General features: G+C 51.3%; 1 protein-coding gene across 1 annotated transcript; it reads right to left on the bottom strand.

The window, feature by feature from the left end:
* Positions 1-1,884: 1,884 nt before the first annotated feature.
* On the bottom strand, positions 1,885-18,268 carry SLC48A1 (solute carrier family 48 member 1). The gene is made up of 3 exons (XM_075075504.1): positions 18,084-18,268; positions 6,831-6,998; positions 1,885-4,882 (listed from the first exon to the last, which is right to left on the bottom strand). The coding sequence occupies exons 1-3, from the start codon at positions 18,220-18,222 to the stop codon at positions 4,746-4,748; spliced, it is 444 nt and encodes a 147-aa protein (XP_074931605.1). The 5' UTR covers positions 18,223-18,268; the 3' UTR covers positions 1,885-4,745.
* Between the last annotated feature and the right edge of the window lie 449 nt (positions 18,269-18,717).

Here is an 18,717-nt window from a genome sequence, read left to right as displayed (position 1 = left end):
TGTTGGAGCGGGGCCAGAGGGGGCACAGAAATGCTCCGGGGGCTGGAGCCCCTCTGCTGCGAGGCCGGGCTGGGAGAGCTGGGGTTGTGCAGCTGGGGAAGGGGAGGCTGCGGGGAGACCTTATTGCGGCCTCCCAGTGCTCAAAGGGGGGCTGTGGGAAGGGTGGGGGCGGCCTCTTTAGCAAGGCCTGCTGTGACAGGACAAGGGGGGATGGTTTAAACTGAAGGAGGGGGGATTTAGACTGGATAGAAGGAAGACATTTTTTACTCTGAGGGTGGCGAAGCGCTGGCCCAGGTTGCCCAGAGCGGGGGTCGGTGCCCCATCCCTGGGGGCATCCAAGGCCAGGCTGGCTGGGGCTCTGAGCGACCTGGTCGAGCTGGGGATGCCCCTGCTCAGGGCAGGGGGTTGGGCTGGATGCCCTCGAAAGGTCCCTTCCCCCCCCAGCCCATTCCATGATTCTGTGACTCTAAATCTGCCGCTTGCAGAAGCAGCGGGGCGTTCGTCCCCTCTCCAGCCCAGGCACACGCACCTATTACCAGGACTCGTTTGCAGAGGAACGACCCCGCTCGTCTCTCTCGGCCCATACCTAGAGGGTCACCAAGCCCTCGCTGCGGCCAGCGACGCCTCAAATCCCACAAAGAGGGTCTTCACAGGCTACAGCGTCCTTTTTTTTTCTCCATCCTTTAGGAAAGCAATGGCTTAATCCAAACCTCTCCCCGTCCAGTTGGAGGAAGCATGTCTGACCCACCTGCGAGATTAGGTACGCGAGTGCCTGCACTGTCTCTCCTCAGGCTGCAGACAAGGCACGAGAAATCAGAGGCCGAGGGGAAAATAAACCGAGGAGCTGCCTCAGAGAGCTGAGCTCACCACCAGGCTAATTAGCTGACAGCAAGACCAAGCTGCTGAGAGGGTAAGAGGGACTGCGAGAAGGCTAAAAGAGAGCAGGACTGTCTCATTCCAACAGTAAAAATAAAATCTGGGCGTCCCAAAGGAGAAAAACAGAAGTCAGTGTCCCGTCCCCGGGCAGTCGGCATATGGCTTTGCACAGAAGATGAAACATCCCCTCCCCACAGACTATTTTACACCCTTCCCCGTTACACCGAAGTCCGCAGCTTTGCAGCTCTCTCAAGCCACCAGGCGGCCTCGTTTGCAAGGGGCAGCGCCGCTGGGCTCCACAACCCCCACCCCGCGCCTAATCCTGCGACCAGCAACGCGACGCGTACACGAGCGATGCTCTTACCTCCGCGGCCGGGCTTCGGCTGCTGCAGGAAATCAAGAGCCCGGTACACAAACCACCCTTTGCGGGGTCTCTTAGAAGGGAAAACTTGCGGCTCAAACACAATACTGCAGATCAGAGTCAGGTTTTAGGGACGGGGGCGAAGACAAGGCTGGAAGTCACAGCCAGGTTTGCTAAAAAGGTGGCCGAGTTTTGGCTCTGCAGGCAGCAGCGGCGGCGTGCCCGGGATGGGGACGGCAAGGGCTGGGAGATCAGGAGCGCTCCCGTCGCAGCCCTTTATCCAGCCGCCCCCCACCCGTAAGCATCCCTTCCCCCCGCCCGTTTGCACATGGCGTAGTTCAAATAAAGGGGCTGGAAACAACATCACTTGCTCAGAAATTCCCGTGTGCTCAAGTCCCAAAACGCGATGGGATTTGGGGCGAGGGGGGGAACACATCAGGCACCGCTACCTGTGGATCCAGATATTGAGGGTGCCGAGGAAGATGCACGGGGGTTGGCACGACAGGGTTAAGTGCTGGGGCTCCACATCACCCCCAAAAGCAAAATGTTTTGTACAAAATTCACCCACAACCTCCTCCTGCAGGTTGTCATCGAGAGAGGGAGAGAGAATTTAACAACTCGATAGGGAAAATCACTCCCGACACTGGTTTGGTGAGAAAGACGGCTGTATTTCTGCTCTTACTCCGGTGTCACATACAAGTTATAGTGTGGTTTAGTACAAGACGACACGGGGATACACGCAAATGAACCCCACTGTGAATTACACCATCCCACCGCAGGACCAAATCTTACACCAAGCGTGCAAACGAAGCAAAAAACAATGTAAAAATATATTATATATTTACATACACCATCTTTTAAAAAGCCGAGATGCAAGTATAAATTCCAGAGCTAAAACATGTCAGGGGAGAAAACAGGGGTTAGATTCAGTGAGCTGTTTGTGGGCAAATTTACAGTCACAAAAATAAGCTTTTAAAAACACCGGCGTAAGCTGACAGGACTTATGGACACGTGCCCAAGGGAGGAGCTCCTGATGTGCTGCTACGAGGTGCCAGCGGCGCTCAGACAGGAGGGCTCTGCAACTCCGCGACACGGGGACAACGTCTGGCTGTAAGGCAGTAGCAGAGCTCCACCAGTCCGACCAGCGTCAGCATTTCTGCGTCCCAAGCACGCCGCAGCCCGGTTATGAGAGCTGGGGCTCGCACCGGCGCAGCAAGCGTGCGGGCAGCGTCGTGCTGGGGAAGCATGAGATGAGAGGTGGCTTATTGAAACGACCGACGCTAAAACCACTTGCAAACTGCGCCGTGGTTGCCACGGTTTGGGGCAGGGAAGCGAGATGAGCTACTCCATCCCCTGCCAGGCATGCTGGCAGCCTGATGTCAGCACTAAGGGAGACGTGAGTATTTAAAAGCCTGAGTATTAACCTCATAAGTAAGCGCATTTCACATTCGCGGCCTCCATCTATGTTTAGTGACTCCAGCAGATCCCCTGGCAAAAGCTGGCTATAACCTCGGTTTATACGTTGACCCAAAGATGTTCCTCAACCTAGTTAAGTCGCACGAGGATCTTCCTACCCATGAAACAGGAGGACGCCATCAGGTGTCGTCAAACACTTCCAAAATCCCCTCAGTGGCTCAAATGAATTACCGTGCGCTTGAACCATCTTCCAAAGCGAAACGCAAACCAACAAAGGTGCGGATGGAGCCTTTGAGCGTGGAGAGGGATTCGATCGCAGCCGAGGCAGAGCGCGCCGCTAGGGTGGGGTACAGACAGGACAGTCCACGGTACTCCCCAGCAGACAGCTGCACAGAACCAGACTGCCAGTTCCGCGCGGCATGAGAGAAAGCTGGGCTGACGGAGCACGCAGGACCCTCCACTCGCACCCTGCTTGGCCACAAAGCCCTGAGCAGGGCCTGCCGCCCACCCTCTGCCAGAAAGGCACTTCAGGGAGGCTCCAGCAGCACCGAGAGAAGCGGCAGGACAGTGGTGGCTGGGGGACGCCTTCGAACACCTGCCTTGCTCACCTTCCATCGGTCTGCAAGGGGAGGGGGGGCTTCTCCTGCCTCTCTCCACACCCAGCTGTAAATTACTCGTGGCAGTTGCCATTTCCAGTTTGTAATAGTCAGCACCATCTGCCCCACGGGGCAAAACAGCGGCCTGGATTGTGCCAGAGCAGCTGCTTAAAACCTTTGGGGTACCCAGAGTTAACAAGGAAAGATGTAAACGCTTGAAGGCTTCAAGCTTCTCAGGGTAGCTGCTGGCAGCGAGCAAAACACAGGGATTAGAGAGGTCACTAAACCCACTCAGGTTTTAGGTTTGCCAGAGCAGTGCCGTGCATGGCTGAAATGCAGAGGGAGGGCTTCGCTGCCAGCAGGCAACAGACGTGCCGGTCAAGCCCAGCTGTTTCCAGCCCACGAGCGCAGACCTGTCACCTCTTAAGGCGCTGCACGAGAGCCCAGCCATTTATCCACGGTTGCGCTCTGCCGGTGGCGATCGTGGAAGCTGGCTCTGGATACCTTCCTTCCTTTTGGGTACCACGTCTCCTCCCCTCTCTCCTCCTGCTGACTGTTACGGGGAAGCTGAGCAAAGACGAGGTCACGCAGTACTGCCTACAAAAAGGTTTGGGTTTTTTGTTTGGGTTTTTGTTTTGGTTTTTTTAGAAGGATCATATTCGTGTTTCTCCAGCGGTTCAGGTAGGTAAGCCTTTGCCCAGCACATCTTTCACCCAAACACCCGATTCTACATGCTATGAATTTGAGTGTTAAATATGGTATTAAGTTCCTTTTTAAAATGATACTGGATAGTGGCCAGAATCAGCATTCCCCACCTCTGACAGAGCCTCGAGATGACTAGTGCTTCTCTGCCGCTGGCCTGTCCCTTGGGGCTCATCCAGACCACAGGAGAGAGCTGACTTTGTGTACAATGTGTAAAAAGAAAACACTGGAAGATGCGGGGTAGTGGCTGGAAGGTACGTAGGGGCTTCTGCCACAAAAGAAAGGCTCATCTCCCCCTCTCTGAGGAGCAGAGCAGTGCAAAAGGAGACGACTTTCACACAGCGGGGTTCTTTGCTACACACATCTGGGACACCCGCCCGAAGCAAGCTGGTGATGCCCCCACAAGGACAAGAAGTCGGGGTGCTGCATCCACGAGGTTTGAACCTACAGCCCCCGGGAGGGCCCAGGGCTTCCCCCCAGCTCAAAAGCTCCCCTGGACTTCGGGACAACACAGAGTGGCTCTAGGCCTGCTGTGTGTAAGCACATGGAGTCTTTCACCTCGCTACCAGACACAGGGACGCCCAGGGAAGTTACAGAAAGACTAGATTGACATCATTAGCCAAACTTCAAATGGTTGAGTAAAAGCAATTGGGAAAAACCCCTACTGCAGACAGACAAACCAAGCAGCACTGGGTGGGTTCCTTCGCCGCCTCTCGTACATCTCTTGCGTGTACCATGCCTTTGGGAGGCAACTCAAACATCCAGCACCTTCAGACAGGATTGAAGTCCAAGCGTTAGAAGTCACTGAGGATACTGATGTCTGCAAACTCATTCCTGTACCGGTAAGCGTACAGACTGAGCAGGAAGGCCCATTTCAAGGAGATGAAACTCCAGACGCACGACAGGTAGTAGCTTCTGGGATCAGTCAGGGCTAGGAGAGAAAAGGATACACATACATTTAAAAATCCCATTTATCCCTCATGCAGATGGGTCAGGAAGAAGCCAGCTCATCCCCCCAGTTCCTGTGAGCTTTTCAGCCTGCACCTAAAGATGATGTTCTGCGAGCGAGGCTTAGCCAGTGCCTTATTCCCAGCTCTCTTGACTCAGACTAAGATTTCCTCCTCTCTGCCCCAGATTAGCCTGGTCAGTCTGGAGAAGGTGATTATCATCTCCTGAGAGGCAGATCCCAAGAGCTGTCAGGTCACCACTCAGCCACCCCAAACTCTCCTTGCTTAGGGCCCAAAGGATGGAGTTTGTGTGAGTTCCTGGATGGCAGAAACACACGGCTCAAGAAAAGGACCTCACCCTGCAGTGACTAATTTCTCTCACCCTGCCTCACTACTATTCCCTTCTCCCCCACCGTGGCAGGGAGAGAGGAAATCTGCACATCTCGGGGGGGGGGGGGGGGGGGAACTGGAAATACAATAGATCCTCCTTCTAAAAATGCTTTTACCCATCGTTGTAACCAACATTTAATATACAATATTGTGCATTTCAACCGGCACTGCAGGCCTTCACCACGGTGCTGCGATGATCACGCATTTGTGAATGGCACGAACAGGCTCTTTTTAGAGAGGCTTTGCAAATGGACACATTTCTTCTTTATCTAGTATGAAGCTGCCTCTTCTTAGGGATCACTTTGAAGTCAAGTGGGTACGGTTCTGCTTTTTGAGTGCATGTCAGCAGTTTTCATATTTATTTTCAACCTTCAGGGTTGTTTTTTTTTCTAGAGATGTCAACAGTTTTGAAATACACTTACATAACCTATTGCCTAAAACAGTTCCACCTCTAAGTACAATCTGTTTGGTCATTATTAAAAAGCAAAGACATTTTTTTGGAAGAATATACAAAACAATACTCGCTCAGCAAATCCCACTCATTAAATGTACCAGTCCTAAACATTCCATACATAAATAACCTACGCAGATGTTCTAGTTTCTCCCAAAATCAGGGCTTTCCCTAAAAAACCACTATTACCCTAAAAAAAAATAAAACCAACATTTTCCAAAACCAGTTTTCTTCATGTCTCCAAGAAAGGAGGTGATGAAAAATATTTGTTTTCCTTTTTACATTTGTTTTTCTAATGATTGCGTACGAGTATTTTCATACCCTTCCACTAGGCTGAAGCACTCGAATCTCCACGGGGATTGTATTTAGGCTAAGCCAAGGGCTTTTGGGGGGTTACGACCCCACCACAGCTTGCCCACCACCACAACAACAGGACTCTTCGCGGCTATCAGCCCAAATGCAGCGAGCAACAAACACAGACCACTTCTAAAACAACACAAACCCCAAGCTTTCTCTCTTTGGTCTGTTGCCAACCGAATGCTGAGAGCAGTTACGTGAACCCTCCTTAGGCAACGTGAAATATTTGATGGCAACGCAGCTTTATACACCGACCAAGTGTAGGGGGCATTTTCACCCTGCTGACTCGCGTTTGGATTTCAGGATCCTCACCCTCCTGCTTTATGAGCGCTGAAGAGTCAACATTCAAGAGCACTCCCTTTATTTGTCAGAGAAATAATTCCAGTTCCTATAGGAAACAACGCTGGAATACTGCCTGCCAGCAGCGCTACAGACCAGGCCTAGCAGGGCAGCCATCAAATATGAGAAGATGCCCCGAGGGAGTGGCACTCGTCAGGCAGCAGAATTACTCTTGTGTCATCAGGATATCACAGCAGAAAAATGAAATGCAATGGCATTCTTGTACCCCCTCCCCAAAAGCCTCTCCACACCTCTCAGAAGAGATGGCAGGAGCACCCCCAGGCTCACAGCCCAGCTCTGCTTCGCCAGGCTCCTCTATTCCTTCCACTCCAACCCCAGCAATCCCAGCAGCGCTATTCATTTCTCCCAGTTGCCTACTGCAACAAAGTACTTACACTGATGGTTGGTGATGGCCAGAACAAGGAATATGCAGAATCCCACCACTGAGAGAGCTGAGAAGAGGATCCCGATGAAGAGGAAGAACCTCAGCCCTTTTAACCAGGTCCTCCAGTAATCCTGCACATACATCACATGCGTGATTAGGGCCCAGAGCGCCAGAACACCTGCTCAATCAGACAGCAAGGGGAATCAGTACCATGCATCACACTGCAACACAGAAAGGTGTCTAATAAAAGTACATCTCATCAACCCCCGCCCCACAAAACGCTCTGTGGCCATGTCCCACGCAAAGAGAGGGGAAATACCAGAACAGAGGGCTGCCTGTGCCAGCATCGCGCTCCGCCGCCACCCCGGACCCCTGCCCTCGCACAGGCTCGAAGACACCAATCTTGGTTGCGGGCTGGCGCAGAAAGGGCTTCGTTCATTGTATGGATTCCCCCAAATAAGTCGTTCGTTTTCCTGTTTTGGATAGACCCGTGTAACGCATACTCTGTGCAGTTTTATTTAGCTCTCCATGCAGCTTTCAGGACATCACACGTGGCAAGCCAAGCACTTGGCAAGAGCTAGCGCACCTTTCCAGAGGGGCCAGGCAGCCCCTTTTACGCACGGAGACGATGAAGAGCACCACTACGTAACGCTGATTTTAAACACCTAAGTGAAGATACACAGGACCCGTCCAGTACTCAGCGCTTCACGTCATGTAGCCCCCAATGTACCCCTCGTTAACGTCACAAAGAGTACGTTTATACAAATCCCCTCCAAACACTTCAAATGCTTCAAGTAAAAGGGCGTAGAAGTTCAGCTCCCAGATGATTCATACACACGCAATTCCCCCTTACGGCAAAGCACGCTCGCTGAGGTTTTAAGGTGGCCTAAACCTAACTCGGTACTTTTGGGTCTGGCCCAAAACATCTGGATTACATAACCAGGCAAATATCTGAGCACATACAGTTTATTTTTTTTATATATATATATTTTTAAGAACAGCCAAATTCACTACGTCTTTAGTAGGAACAGCAAAAGGCATTTCCCTAGGCTTAGGTGACTAGTCCATAACCAAGTTTCAACTCTCTTGTCAAAAGGGAGGAAAAAAGGGATGAAAGCATCCAAAAAACAGCTGTGAACAGTCTCTGACGTAGAGAAAAACAACGCGTCCTTCCCTAATCTCATTCTAAAAGCTGCTACCTTTCCACCAAACTCCAGAAAACAAAAATTGGAAGAGACCATCTAAGAGCTGCCCGTTCACATGCCCAAAGCCTGGCGAAGCTTTTAGAGCCCACCAGAACCGTCGCTCCCCGTTATACAACCCCAGCTGCCAGCAACGTCAACTCCAATTATAGCAGGCTGCCCCTCTGTTGAGGTCGCAGCGCTGAAGAGTATGACTAAATCTCCTTAAGCCGCTAGCTCAACCTATAGTTAGTGCCTCTTCACAGACTTAAACCGTTTGACTCTTTTCGGCAAAGACCTCTGTGGCACTTCTGAAATTCGAACCTGCGCTGGTGCAACTAACCGGCTGGTGTTTCTCCTTCACTGCCACCTCCTTTCCAGATTTTATTTTAAGGGCAGTAGGGGGAAAAAAAAGTAACTCAAAAAAAAAAAAAAAAGACACCACTGCTAAAATACGAGGCTGCTCTATACGGTACCCTGCAACGACACAGACCTCCCTCTGCAGCTACTTCTCAACATCAAAGGACAAAAAACCAGCCTTGTCCACTACAAGATAAACAGTTTAATGCTAAGGACAGCCGCAAGTCTTGCCAGAGCTCGTTTGTTACTGGGTACGGTCATTACACACAACGCTTCCCAAGGCTTAAAAGAACATATTATGGGCACAGAGGGAAACAACTGCGTCAAAACGGATGGATGAGCATGGCCAAGAGTCGCCCCGCAAACCCGCCGGGCTTGCTTTGCGCCTCCCAAGCAGCTTTCAGCTCATTGCTAGCAGGCTTTTTGACCTCACCGGACACACGGACAACAGATGCACTGCAGGTGCACATCAAACGAAGCTGAATATACACAAAGTCAGTTCCAGGATGGACGGGAGAACCCTGGCAGTGCTTTTTTGCCTCTTCAGTGTCTTGGGATGGGGCAAAGAAAGTTAAAATACCCTCCGCGGTGGCCCATGAAAGAGGTGGGTGGAAAAGGGACAACCTTCAAAAGAAAAACCCCATGAAAGCGAAAGCAAAAGCCCTCAGGGTGAGCTAAAAACCCGAGGGTGAAGTGCTGATATCCAAGACAGATGGAGCTCACGGACTTCTTATCACAGCGAACACGAAAGGCAGAATGAGAACATTGCCTCATCCGGTCGGACCCGCCGTACCCAAGCATGTTTTCTGGCTCCAGGCAGTCAGGATTTTATTTCTGAGACTCTCATCAAGTCAGCTGCAGGTCCTGCTTTTCCACGACTGACTCCGCACAGGCTACCACCGCTGTGCTGGCGGTCACAAAGCTGGCGGGAGCTACCGTGCAGCTCTGCAGATGCAGAACCACCGCGCTGGCAATGCTTTTCAAACAGCCTGCCACGGGATTTGGTGGAAAAGCCTATCAAATCACCATTTCCTCAACTTCATATTACCTTTAAGCTTGTGCTTTAGCAAGTTCAACCCACGTTTTTTTATGAAAAAGAAAGAGAAATGGGGAACTCGGGTTTTTCAGTCAGCAAAACAAGCTGCTTCCCCTCAGGCACCTTCAGATGACTTGGCACAATTTATTTAAACTGCTGAGTCAAGTTGCTGGCGTTTCCACACCAAAAGTGCTGCTGATGTTCCGAAAGGTCTCTGTGGGGAGAGCAGAGGCAGCGCGTGAGCTGTCACTTGATCTTCGCCCCACCGCCGGGCCCGACCCTGCACCTTCCCCCGACTCTACAGCCTGACGCAGCACTTGAAAGGCAGCCGTCTGGCAAACTGTTGCGTTCGGTTAATTCTTCACATCCAGAGTAACTGCCTCATACGTGACTAAGCAAAAAAAAAAGCCTCCTGACAACCTCACCACGTGCTGACAGCCCGAGTTTGGTCACAAGGTCATTAAACAGAGGGTATCCTTTTACAGGCGGCTCAGCCAACATCATGTTCGTTACCATGCAAAACAGGGGAAAGGTGTCTCCTCCAGCTCCAGCCATACGTTGCCTCCTTTCCCTTACGCCCCCACAGCACTCAGACCCTTTGGTGAGGCTACCCAGCTTGCACAGCAGTTGATTTTTCTTTTTTCCTCTTTTTCCCCCCCTAAAATGGCAGAACAGAATTCCAACCAGTTAAATCAGCTCACAACACTGTCTGAAAAACATCAATGCTGGCATAAAAGCCTTGGCATTAGGCACTCAGGGACAGGTAGGAGAAATGAGAACAGGACTTGCTTTCTCAATTGCTTCATTCGCTTACCCAGAGCTTGTGCAATCACGCTCAGGTGGGCGCCCGAACCTCGCCAGCGCTGCTCAAAACTAGGGAACAGCCACCAGAGGAAGCAAAACCACCATACAGACGCGACAAACGCAGGCGAATAGGAAGGGCATCCCAAGCGGGATGAAGCTACGTAACGGTAGGGCACGGCAAATCGAACTCCGAGTCTGAATACATGAGAAAAACAAACACTTACTGCAGGGAATCGCATTTAAGCAGAGTATATCGCTAACTACGGTTATCACTAAACAAACGTTTAATACATGAGAGCATGTGCCTTTGCTAAAAAGCCTTCTTTAAGCAAACTGCTTCTCTACACGCGGCATTCAGCAGGAAAAAAAACCACCCACGCTATTTTTAACTAACCCCAGAGGAAAAGTGTCCATGAATGATGGAATGGAGCGTTTGACTCTGGTTTAATTCAACTTAAATTGGGCTCAGGAAGAGAAAAATCACCTCCTATTCACCAATGTACATAGGCTAAGTGGTGAGAAGAACAAATTAATTCTAGTGATCTACAGAAAAGGCTTCCATTATCATACAGAGAAGCTAAAACCATACTAGTCTTTTTTAATTAACGTGAAATTTCTCACTTTGCAGACCTTGAGAGCAAAAGGTCTGCAGGTTTAACACAAACCTATCAGCTATGTGGAGGTAACAGAAGAACAGCTAGCTCATTCGCTGCACAGTGAAACAGGCTCTACTGGAATAGGAAAGAAAGGTTTTGTCTCATTCAAAGTCTGGAATGATTAACTGCAGGACCTCCAGTTTTGATTTGTCAGTGCGATTCCCCCCAGTCCCCTCCTCCTCCACAACCACAGCCGTGCTCTCCAGTGGAATCGCACCTTACACAGAGGCACAACCTGAACCTGCAGACGTAGCCCTGGAGAAGCAACGGTGGTTCTGGGCTCCAGTTACATCCCCCGCTTAAAATATCATAAAAAAAAATCTTGCGCCCATTTCAGAGAAACATTTGCTTTGGTGGATTTACCCCACACTTCATGGTTGGAATGACCCTAAAATAAGAGCTGCTCTGTAAGCCACAATCAAGGGATTTGCAACGTACAGCAACAGGAAAGTTACCTCTGAATCAAAAACTAATTATCCCAAGTACACAAAGCTCCAGGAAAAGGAAACCGGACGATCAAACAACCGTGAGCGCATCTGCAACAACACTGACAGAGGCAGTCTTTTTAAATAGAAGTTAACAGGTATTTTGGCAAGACAAATTCGTATTTAAAGTACAAAAACTTACAGCATACTTGGAACGGGTTTAAATAAATTCTAAAAGGCAAGTTCAAAAGCAGGCTTGTCCTCCTGTAACCTGGTCCAGAAAAACACTAATATCTAAATATTTTGATAAGCTCTTTCAAAAGTTTGGCAGACTTTAGCTCAAGTGAAACAAAACTTTCCCTTTCTCCAAACATAAAACAACAAAAAAAAAAACCTGTGACAAACAAAAGGTTTTCTCAGCCCCCTGCTCATCACTGCCCGAGTCTTCGGTCCCAGCAAAACAAGCCGCATTGTTGACGGGGAATAACAGCACAGCTGCCTTCTCTGAGGTCACAGCAGCCAGAGGCCAAACGTGTCAGGCCACGTTTGCACGCCGCGGCAGGACACTGGGTACAACACTACGGGCGTTACAGATTCTAGGAAAAAAAACAACAGATGTGCAACAGAGGCCAAAAAACCCAAGCGAACGCGTACACACAGAAGCCATTCTCCAAGAACCGTTCTTATTGCAGCCTTCCGAAGCTCAAAGCGCGTGTTGATGATGGCCGGCGAAGACGATGGCAAACAAGATGACAATAAGAATGAAAAACAGTATTAAAAACTACTTGCATAGCCCTGGAAAATATGAAGTCTATGGTGAGCAATTAGAAGACTTCTTTTTTCAGAGTGCTTACAAAGCCTTCAGTCATTTTCCACCTAAACAATCTTTTATACGCTCTGTTACCCCAGCTGGAGCATTAGAAATACCTACTCTAAAACGAGCCCCAGTTTTGCCAACCTAAGGTCGTTTTGCCGTTTCTGATTTTTGAAAACTTTGCCCTGACTGATTGCCTGAAAGGGTAAAATATTTTCTTCCGGGAGCTAAAGCCAAGCCAGCTCAGCCTCAGCTGCTTTTGGAAGAGGTTAAAAATGGGTTTTCTTGAGCAGCTCTTCTGCCAAAATAGCTGGGGATCAACACTGAAATATTTTAGGCAAACAGCTCTCGAAGGAGAGGAGCCTTTGGAGTATTCTAGTGAAAACCGGTTCTCACTTGGCAGCGTTTCCCTCTGGGCACGTGCAGTCGAGGGCTTTACTATCCCAGGGCGTTTCGGTTCGGAGGAAAGCAGACTGGGCCGCGCACGTGCGAGGAGAAGAGCCTGGCATTTCAGCTGGTTGTTCAGCGCCGAGTCGCTCTGCTCGGCCATTTTCAGAAGCAGGAAACAAGATTTACAGATTTCAGATGCTCCGGGCCTCTCCCATTCGCATTTAAGATGAAACCAACCTCACAGATTCCAGCACATCGGCAGCACTTACGAGGGACTCGTTCTCTCCTCGCAGCCTATTTAAATTATGGTTAAGCTTAAGCCACGTGCGGCCTTTTCTCCCAGTGAGCTTTCCTTCCCTTTTCTCCCTTTCTTAAGACGATGGACCAAAGCAGTCAGGAGCCAAACCTTAATCGAACAACATGTAGTATTCTATATGCAAATCCAAACATTTAAGGATGCTTTTCTCCAGAACTGCGACGCTTTTTGGCCGTGCTTTTCCAGCCCTGGGTAGGGAACAAGCCAACCTGCATCATTTATGTATACATATATATGCAAGTCAGATTGGTTATCAGAGTCCTCAGGGAAGCGCTGCTTTTGTATGCGACCGATACCGTGTTCAGCATAAACCAGCTTCTACTACTTTCACTTATCAGAGGTTTTTAAAATGTCAGAAAAGTACATTTTGTGTTTCATCTTCTTTGCAGCTGCTTTAATATCTGGTCCACATTATATTCGCAAAGCACAAGCTTTATATTTTGCCAAAAATATCAGAGCAGCTTGGAAACAGCCAATAAAGACTCTTTGGAGCAGGGAAAAAAAAAAGAGAAGATACATACACAAGAACATTAAAAGCCACTGAGGAAAGGGCTGGATACATCCTGAAAACATTTAATTGCTTTCTTCTCTTTTAAACTGCCTCTGGCAGAATGAAAACGTCAGAGTTGCTTAGAGATTCATGGCCTACTTAAACAAAAAAATATTAATTTAAGGCAGCGAGGGGAGAAGGTCAAACATACAAACAAGCAGTAAATTATAAAAGCCACTGTGACTAGCTCAAAATTAAACAGCAAACCACCGAGACAGCCAGTATTAACTCAGGAACGACTTTCTGCATCCTGTGTTTAGTCGGTTAAGTGGCTGTCCCTCCGGTTATCAGGAGCACTCGATGGGGTGTTTCTGCTGAAAACGAGGATATGATACACGAGGTCTGTATCTGATTTAAGAGGATCCCAAAATTCCCAACTATGCATGCCCAGAGGCATATTAAGAGTTTGAGGATTAGTGAGCTGATTCTCCTAGGCATGGGGTGGGGGGCGGGGTGTGTATATTATGAAAGCAAACAGGAAAGACTGGAAAGGTAGTTTGCTCAGCACCTTAAATTACATGTCTCTGGTTTCATAACTAAAGGTGACTGAGGGCTCTAGTTACAGACTCATCAGTATGTGGCAATCTTCCCTCCGCAGAACTTTAATGCTAGAACTTGGAGCAAACATCTAACTCTTTGAATTATAGGAGAGGTATCAGAGCAAGTGAAAATTAGTACAAGCAGCAGCGGAGGGTGGATTTCAATGCATAATGTAGCAGGAAAGGTCCTCTACAAGATAAGCAAAAGATAAATAAACTGATTACAAAGAGAAAGAGATAGATTTCTAACGAGACAGGAATCAGTAGGACTCCTTACAGAGAGGAAGTACATGGATAAACATCCTGAAACACACGGCCCTGACAAACCAAAGGCACGTCAACAAAAGCTGCAGCAGGCTGCAATCCATCTCGCCAGCCCGGGCAAGAGAAAAGCAATGACAAACACACAGGAGGTGATGGCAAAACCAGAAAGATAGTTAAAGCTAGGTAAACATGTACAAACACACACTCGCAGAGAAGGCTGGCAGGCAAAGCCTCGGCTTAATCAGAGGCTTATTAACGAGGAACTGCTGCAAAGCTGCCAAATACACCAGCCTAAACAATTCTCGCCCCCCCCCCCCCCACATGGTGTCAGAGCTCCCAGCTACAACAGCCCGGCCTGCACCTCACTCTCAGGTGCTCCGATCGCTCTTTGAAGCTTCTGAATGAAAAAAGGCACATATGGGCCAAAAAAAACCCCACCCCCCCGATTTGTGCTAAAGCCAGCGAACCCCCGCAGCACACGCACACCTCCAGCACAGGGCTTTGATTTCACAGCGCCAGCTGCAGCAGCGCGCGCGCTGGGCCCCAGCGCTCCAGCCGTGTCACGCGTTTTGGGGGAGAAGCCGTCTTTCTGCACTGTGTTACCCTGTACGACGTGCAGGGAGTCGCAACGGGTTTATTAGTAGACTAAAGGGCACGAAACAATGCCTGACAATTAACTTCGCAGTGTCTACACAGCGGAAAATTTCAGAAGCTCGCCCACTTCCTTTCCTGCCGCTCTCTGCCAGTAGAAGTACTAGTTAGCGTGTTACGATAAAAAAAAAAGGATGATTTAACAAAGTTTGCCAGAAACAAGCCAAGTGAACGCCCTTGCTTACCTGAAACCGAAGTATCCACAGTGTCTAAGCATAATGCAAACCTCCTCCTACACACCGTGATTTTTCCTTAGAACAATCTTACTTCAGCAAGTCGCCTTCGCTTCAACGCACGGAAAAAAATATCACTTTCTTTTTTTTGGCTACTCCTCCACAACTAAACAAGCAACCACTCAGCTCTACCTGTGCAGACTCCAACGCCCAGCACACAAAAGGTCAGTTTGTAAAGGCTGGCAATGAACTGAGGGAACACCTTGCCTTTTACATCTGTCTGGCAGCAGAATGAGTGTAAAAGGTCCTCCCCACACACGAGTGGTTTTATTCCCACTCCTTCCTGGCCCCTCCATCGTGGGGATAACCACGTTTGTGAGACAGCACGCTACATGTCCTCAGTTCAGGGGTGGGAGCCTAAAATAAAAGCCTCATCTCAAATGTTTGGAGCATATTTTACCTATTGAGACGTTGACGAGGTAGAAAAGCAAAGCAGAAGGGCAGGAAAAAGCAGCCATGAATTTAAGATGACAGGAAGCCCTTAAATCAGCTTCATCTAACACCAAAACACACATCTCTCAACCTGTGCCTCAAGCCTTGCGACCCTGCTGCCACTCTACCTCTACATTTCAACAGATGTTTCAGAGCACACAAATTCACAGGGCCCAACCTAACAAACGACCATTTTCTTGACTTTGGTCCTTGCTTACCTTGCTCCTCGTTACTTTAACTAGCTTGAATTGCCTGCTAATTAACCAGCACACAAACCTCCTTCTCCCAACAGACAATAATCTACATAACTTCAGCACAGAAAGTACAGGGGGGTTCCTCTCTCTGCCTTCTCACCGAGCTCCTCCTAGAACGTGGGCTTCCGAAATTCCTCTGTGAACACAAAGACAGCACGTGCACGTGGCATAAAATAGCGCTTGTTATTTTCTTGCGCATTTCTGGGGTCCAACAGTCCAGCTTTCCTTCTGCCACCCCGCACTGCAAGGTGTTGGAAGCGCTCTGCTTAATCCCAAACCCAGCTGGGATTAAAACCTTTCGGAAGGAGAGGAGGCAGAGAGGCAACCACAGCCCCGCGCCTCACAGCGCAGCAAATACTGACAGGTACGTGGGGGCGCTGGCGTTGCTCGCGCGCCAGAAGTAAACCAGATCCTTCCCAAAATTTAACTTCACTTTCTACTCTTCCTCCAGGCGGTTACTCTTACTCATGAGCCGCTAAGCTGACAAACCCAGAGAGGACTATGTTCGGCTCCAACCTAATCATCAGCTAAGACCCATAACCGACGTAGGCGTCAGAATCGCACTGATTTCAGTGGACGTTAAGATGCGTTTTACGGCTTCTGGCCCCTCAACAAGCCGCCCAAACGCCTATTTCAGAGCGTCTGGCACAGATGCTTTCAGCGGGTGTAAACATCAGGAGGCTAGCATTTTTTTTCTTGTCTTTCCTGAAAATACAGCGCATATGTAGCTATAGGTCACCAGACCAAAAAATGACCAGGAAAGTCAGCAAAGCTTTCCATTGTAACTTTGAAACAGAACCCTCTTGTCAGTAACGATGCTGGCGAGTGCACAGCGCTTGCTCTGGCGGCCGCACGCAATTTAAGCCTCCAACTTCTAGAGGTTTTTGCTCCATAACGTTGCGAGTTATACAACATCATTAATTGAAGTTATTCTACCGCAAACAGTAAGTTTTCTAGACGTTGTTGCAAAAACCCCCTTGGGACCAAGGCGAAGGCTAGAAGAATCCTGTCTTCGCTAGCAGCGAGGTTATGAAACACACAAACTTCCTTTTTCCTAAGGGATGAGCATGAACAGATGCAGTTATCGTGTCCCACCAACCACGGTTTTGCATTTCAAGTTTCAAATTCAGCCAGACACCATGAGCTAAAGCCTCCCCAACAGTTTTTATCAAAAGTCACTCTCTTAAGGGCGTAACAACTCCTTCCAGGAGGTCAGGAGCTCCTGGGCAGGACGCAGCAGCATCCGTGAAGGCTTCCCAAAACGGAGCGTAGCCCACCCAAGTCCCAAAATTGTATGTGCTGTCACCTACTCCAGCGGCCACAAGGAGCCTTTTTTCCCCACTCCTGTCGCAAACCCAGTTTTGCCACCGAGATTCCAAGAAAACCAGCGCACGGCGGTACGGGAACAGCCGCGCACCGGCAGCCTGGTGACACCACCATCACCGACTGGTGGGGGCTGGCAGGGACCCCTGGAACTCACCCCGTCCCACCCCCTGCGTGAGCAGGCACAGCCAGAGCAGGGGCACAGGACCGCGTCCAGGCGGGGGGTGAATGTCTCCAGGGAAGGGACCCCACAGCCCCTCTGGGCAGCCTGTGCCCCTGCTCTGGCACCCGCACAGGGAAGGGGTTTGTCCTCATATTTAAGTGGAACTTCCCGTGTTCCCACTTGTGCCCGTGGCCCCTTGGCCTGGCGTTGGGCACCACTGAAAAGAGCCCGGCCCCATCCCCCTGACACCCGCCCTTCAGATATTTATAGGTATTTATGAGATCCCCCCTCAGCCTCCTCTTCTGCGGCTGAACAGACCCTGCTCTCTCAGCCTTTCCTCCCAAGGGAGATGCTCCGGCGCCGACCGCCTCGCCAGCTCTCAAACCTCCCTGCCACCTACCCTCGCTGCCACACGGAGCTTTTTTACCCCCCTCGTGTCACAGTTTTGCCGCCGAGATCCCAAGAACACCAACGCGTGGCGGGAGCGGCCTGGCGTCGACGCCGTCCCCACGCTCCCACCGCCCGGGCGCGAACTCTTGCCCCGCTCCGTTTTCAGGCCGTTTGGTGATTTTTGGTGAGCTCAGAGAGCGCACCCCGACAGGGACCCCGGGGGGGGGGGGGGGGGGGGGGGGGTCTCAGGGCTCACCCACCCTCCCGGGTGCTCACCGAGGGGTCTGCCCTCCCGGGGCAGCGCTGCTCGCCCCCTCGCCCTGTCCCCCCTCAGCCCAGGGACCACCGGCAGCAGCGCCGAGGCGAGGCCGCCCACCCCCCGCCCCGCCGCCCCCCTCACACCTCCCCTCAGCACCCCCCCGGGCCCCGCTGCGGGAGTTACCTCAGGCGGTGTCCCCCCGCCCCCCCCCGTCGCCGCGTACCCGAGAGCCCCCCCGCCGCCGCCGTGGCGGGCTGCCGAAAGGCCGGCGCCAGGCTCCAGGTGAAGAAGGCGGAGAAGCCCATGAGGGCGCCGGCGGCCGCGTAGGCCAGGCGCAGCGCGAGCGCCCGGCTCACCGCCATCGGAGCGCTGCTGCGCCGCCGCGCCAGCGCCGCGCCTCTCGCCGGCGGCAGGCCCCGCCCACCGCGCCGCCCCGGCCCCGCCCAGCGCCAGCGCGACCCCTGGCGGCCGGGGGGACCGGGGCGAGGGCCGGCGGGGGCGGGGGGGGGAGTGGGGACACGGAGGGACATAGGGGAGTGGGGACACAGGGCGGGAGTGGGGACACGGGGGTGGGAGTGGGGACACGGGGGTGGGGACACGGGGATGGGGACATGGGGGACACGGGGGGACACAGGGGAGTGGGGACACGGAGGGACATAGGGGAGTGGGGACACGGGGTGGGGACATGGGGGACACGGGGGACACAGGTGGACATAGGGGAGTGGGACACGGGAAGGTAGTGGGGTGTGGGGACACGGGGGTGGGGACACGGGGATAGGGACATGGGGGACACGGGGGGACACAGGGGAGTGGGGACACGGGGGGGAGTGGGGACATGGGGGGACATAGGGGAGTGG

The sequence above is a fragment of the Phalacrocorax aristotelis genome, chromosome 26, assembly GCF_949628215.1.
Source record: "Phalacrocorax aristotelis chromosome 26, bGulAri2.1, whole genome shotgun sequence".
NCBI lineage: Eukaryota > Metazoa > Chordata > Aves > Suliformes > Phalacrocoracidae > Phalacrocorax > Phalacrocorax aristotelis.
The sequence above is the reverse complement of the archived record's forward strand: the minus strand, read 5'-3'. Positions and strand labels throughout refer to the sequence as shown.

Bases quoted from the DNA above. Each gene is read 5' to 3' on its own strand.
- SLC48A1 (XM_075075504.1), bottom strand. From the start codon at position 18,222: ATGGCGGTGAGCCGGGCGCTCGCGCTGCGCCTGGCCTACGCGGCCGCC. The intron at 6,999-18,083 runs GTACGCGGCGAC...CTGATTGAGCAG, and splicing joins GGCGGCGGGGGGGCTCTCGG to GTGTTCTGGCGCTCTGGGCC. The intron at 4,883-6,830 runs GTAAGTACTTTG...TTTCTCTCCTAG, and splicing joins GGCCATCACCAACCATCAGT to CCCTGACTGATCCCAGAAGC.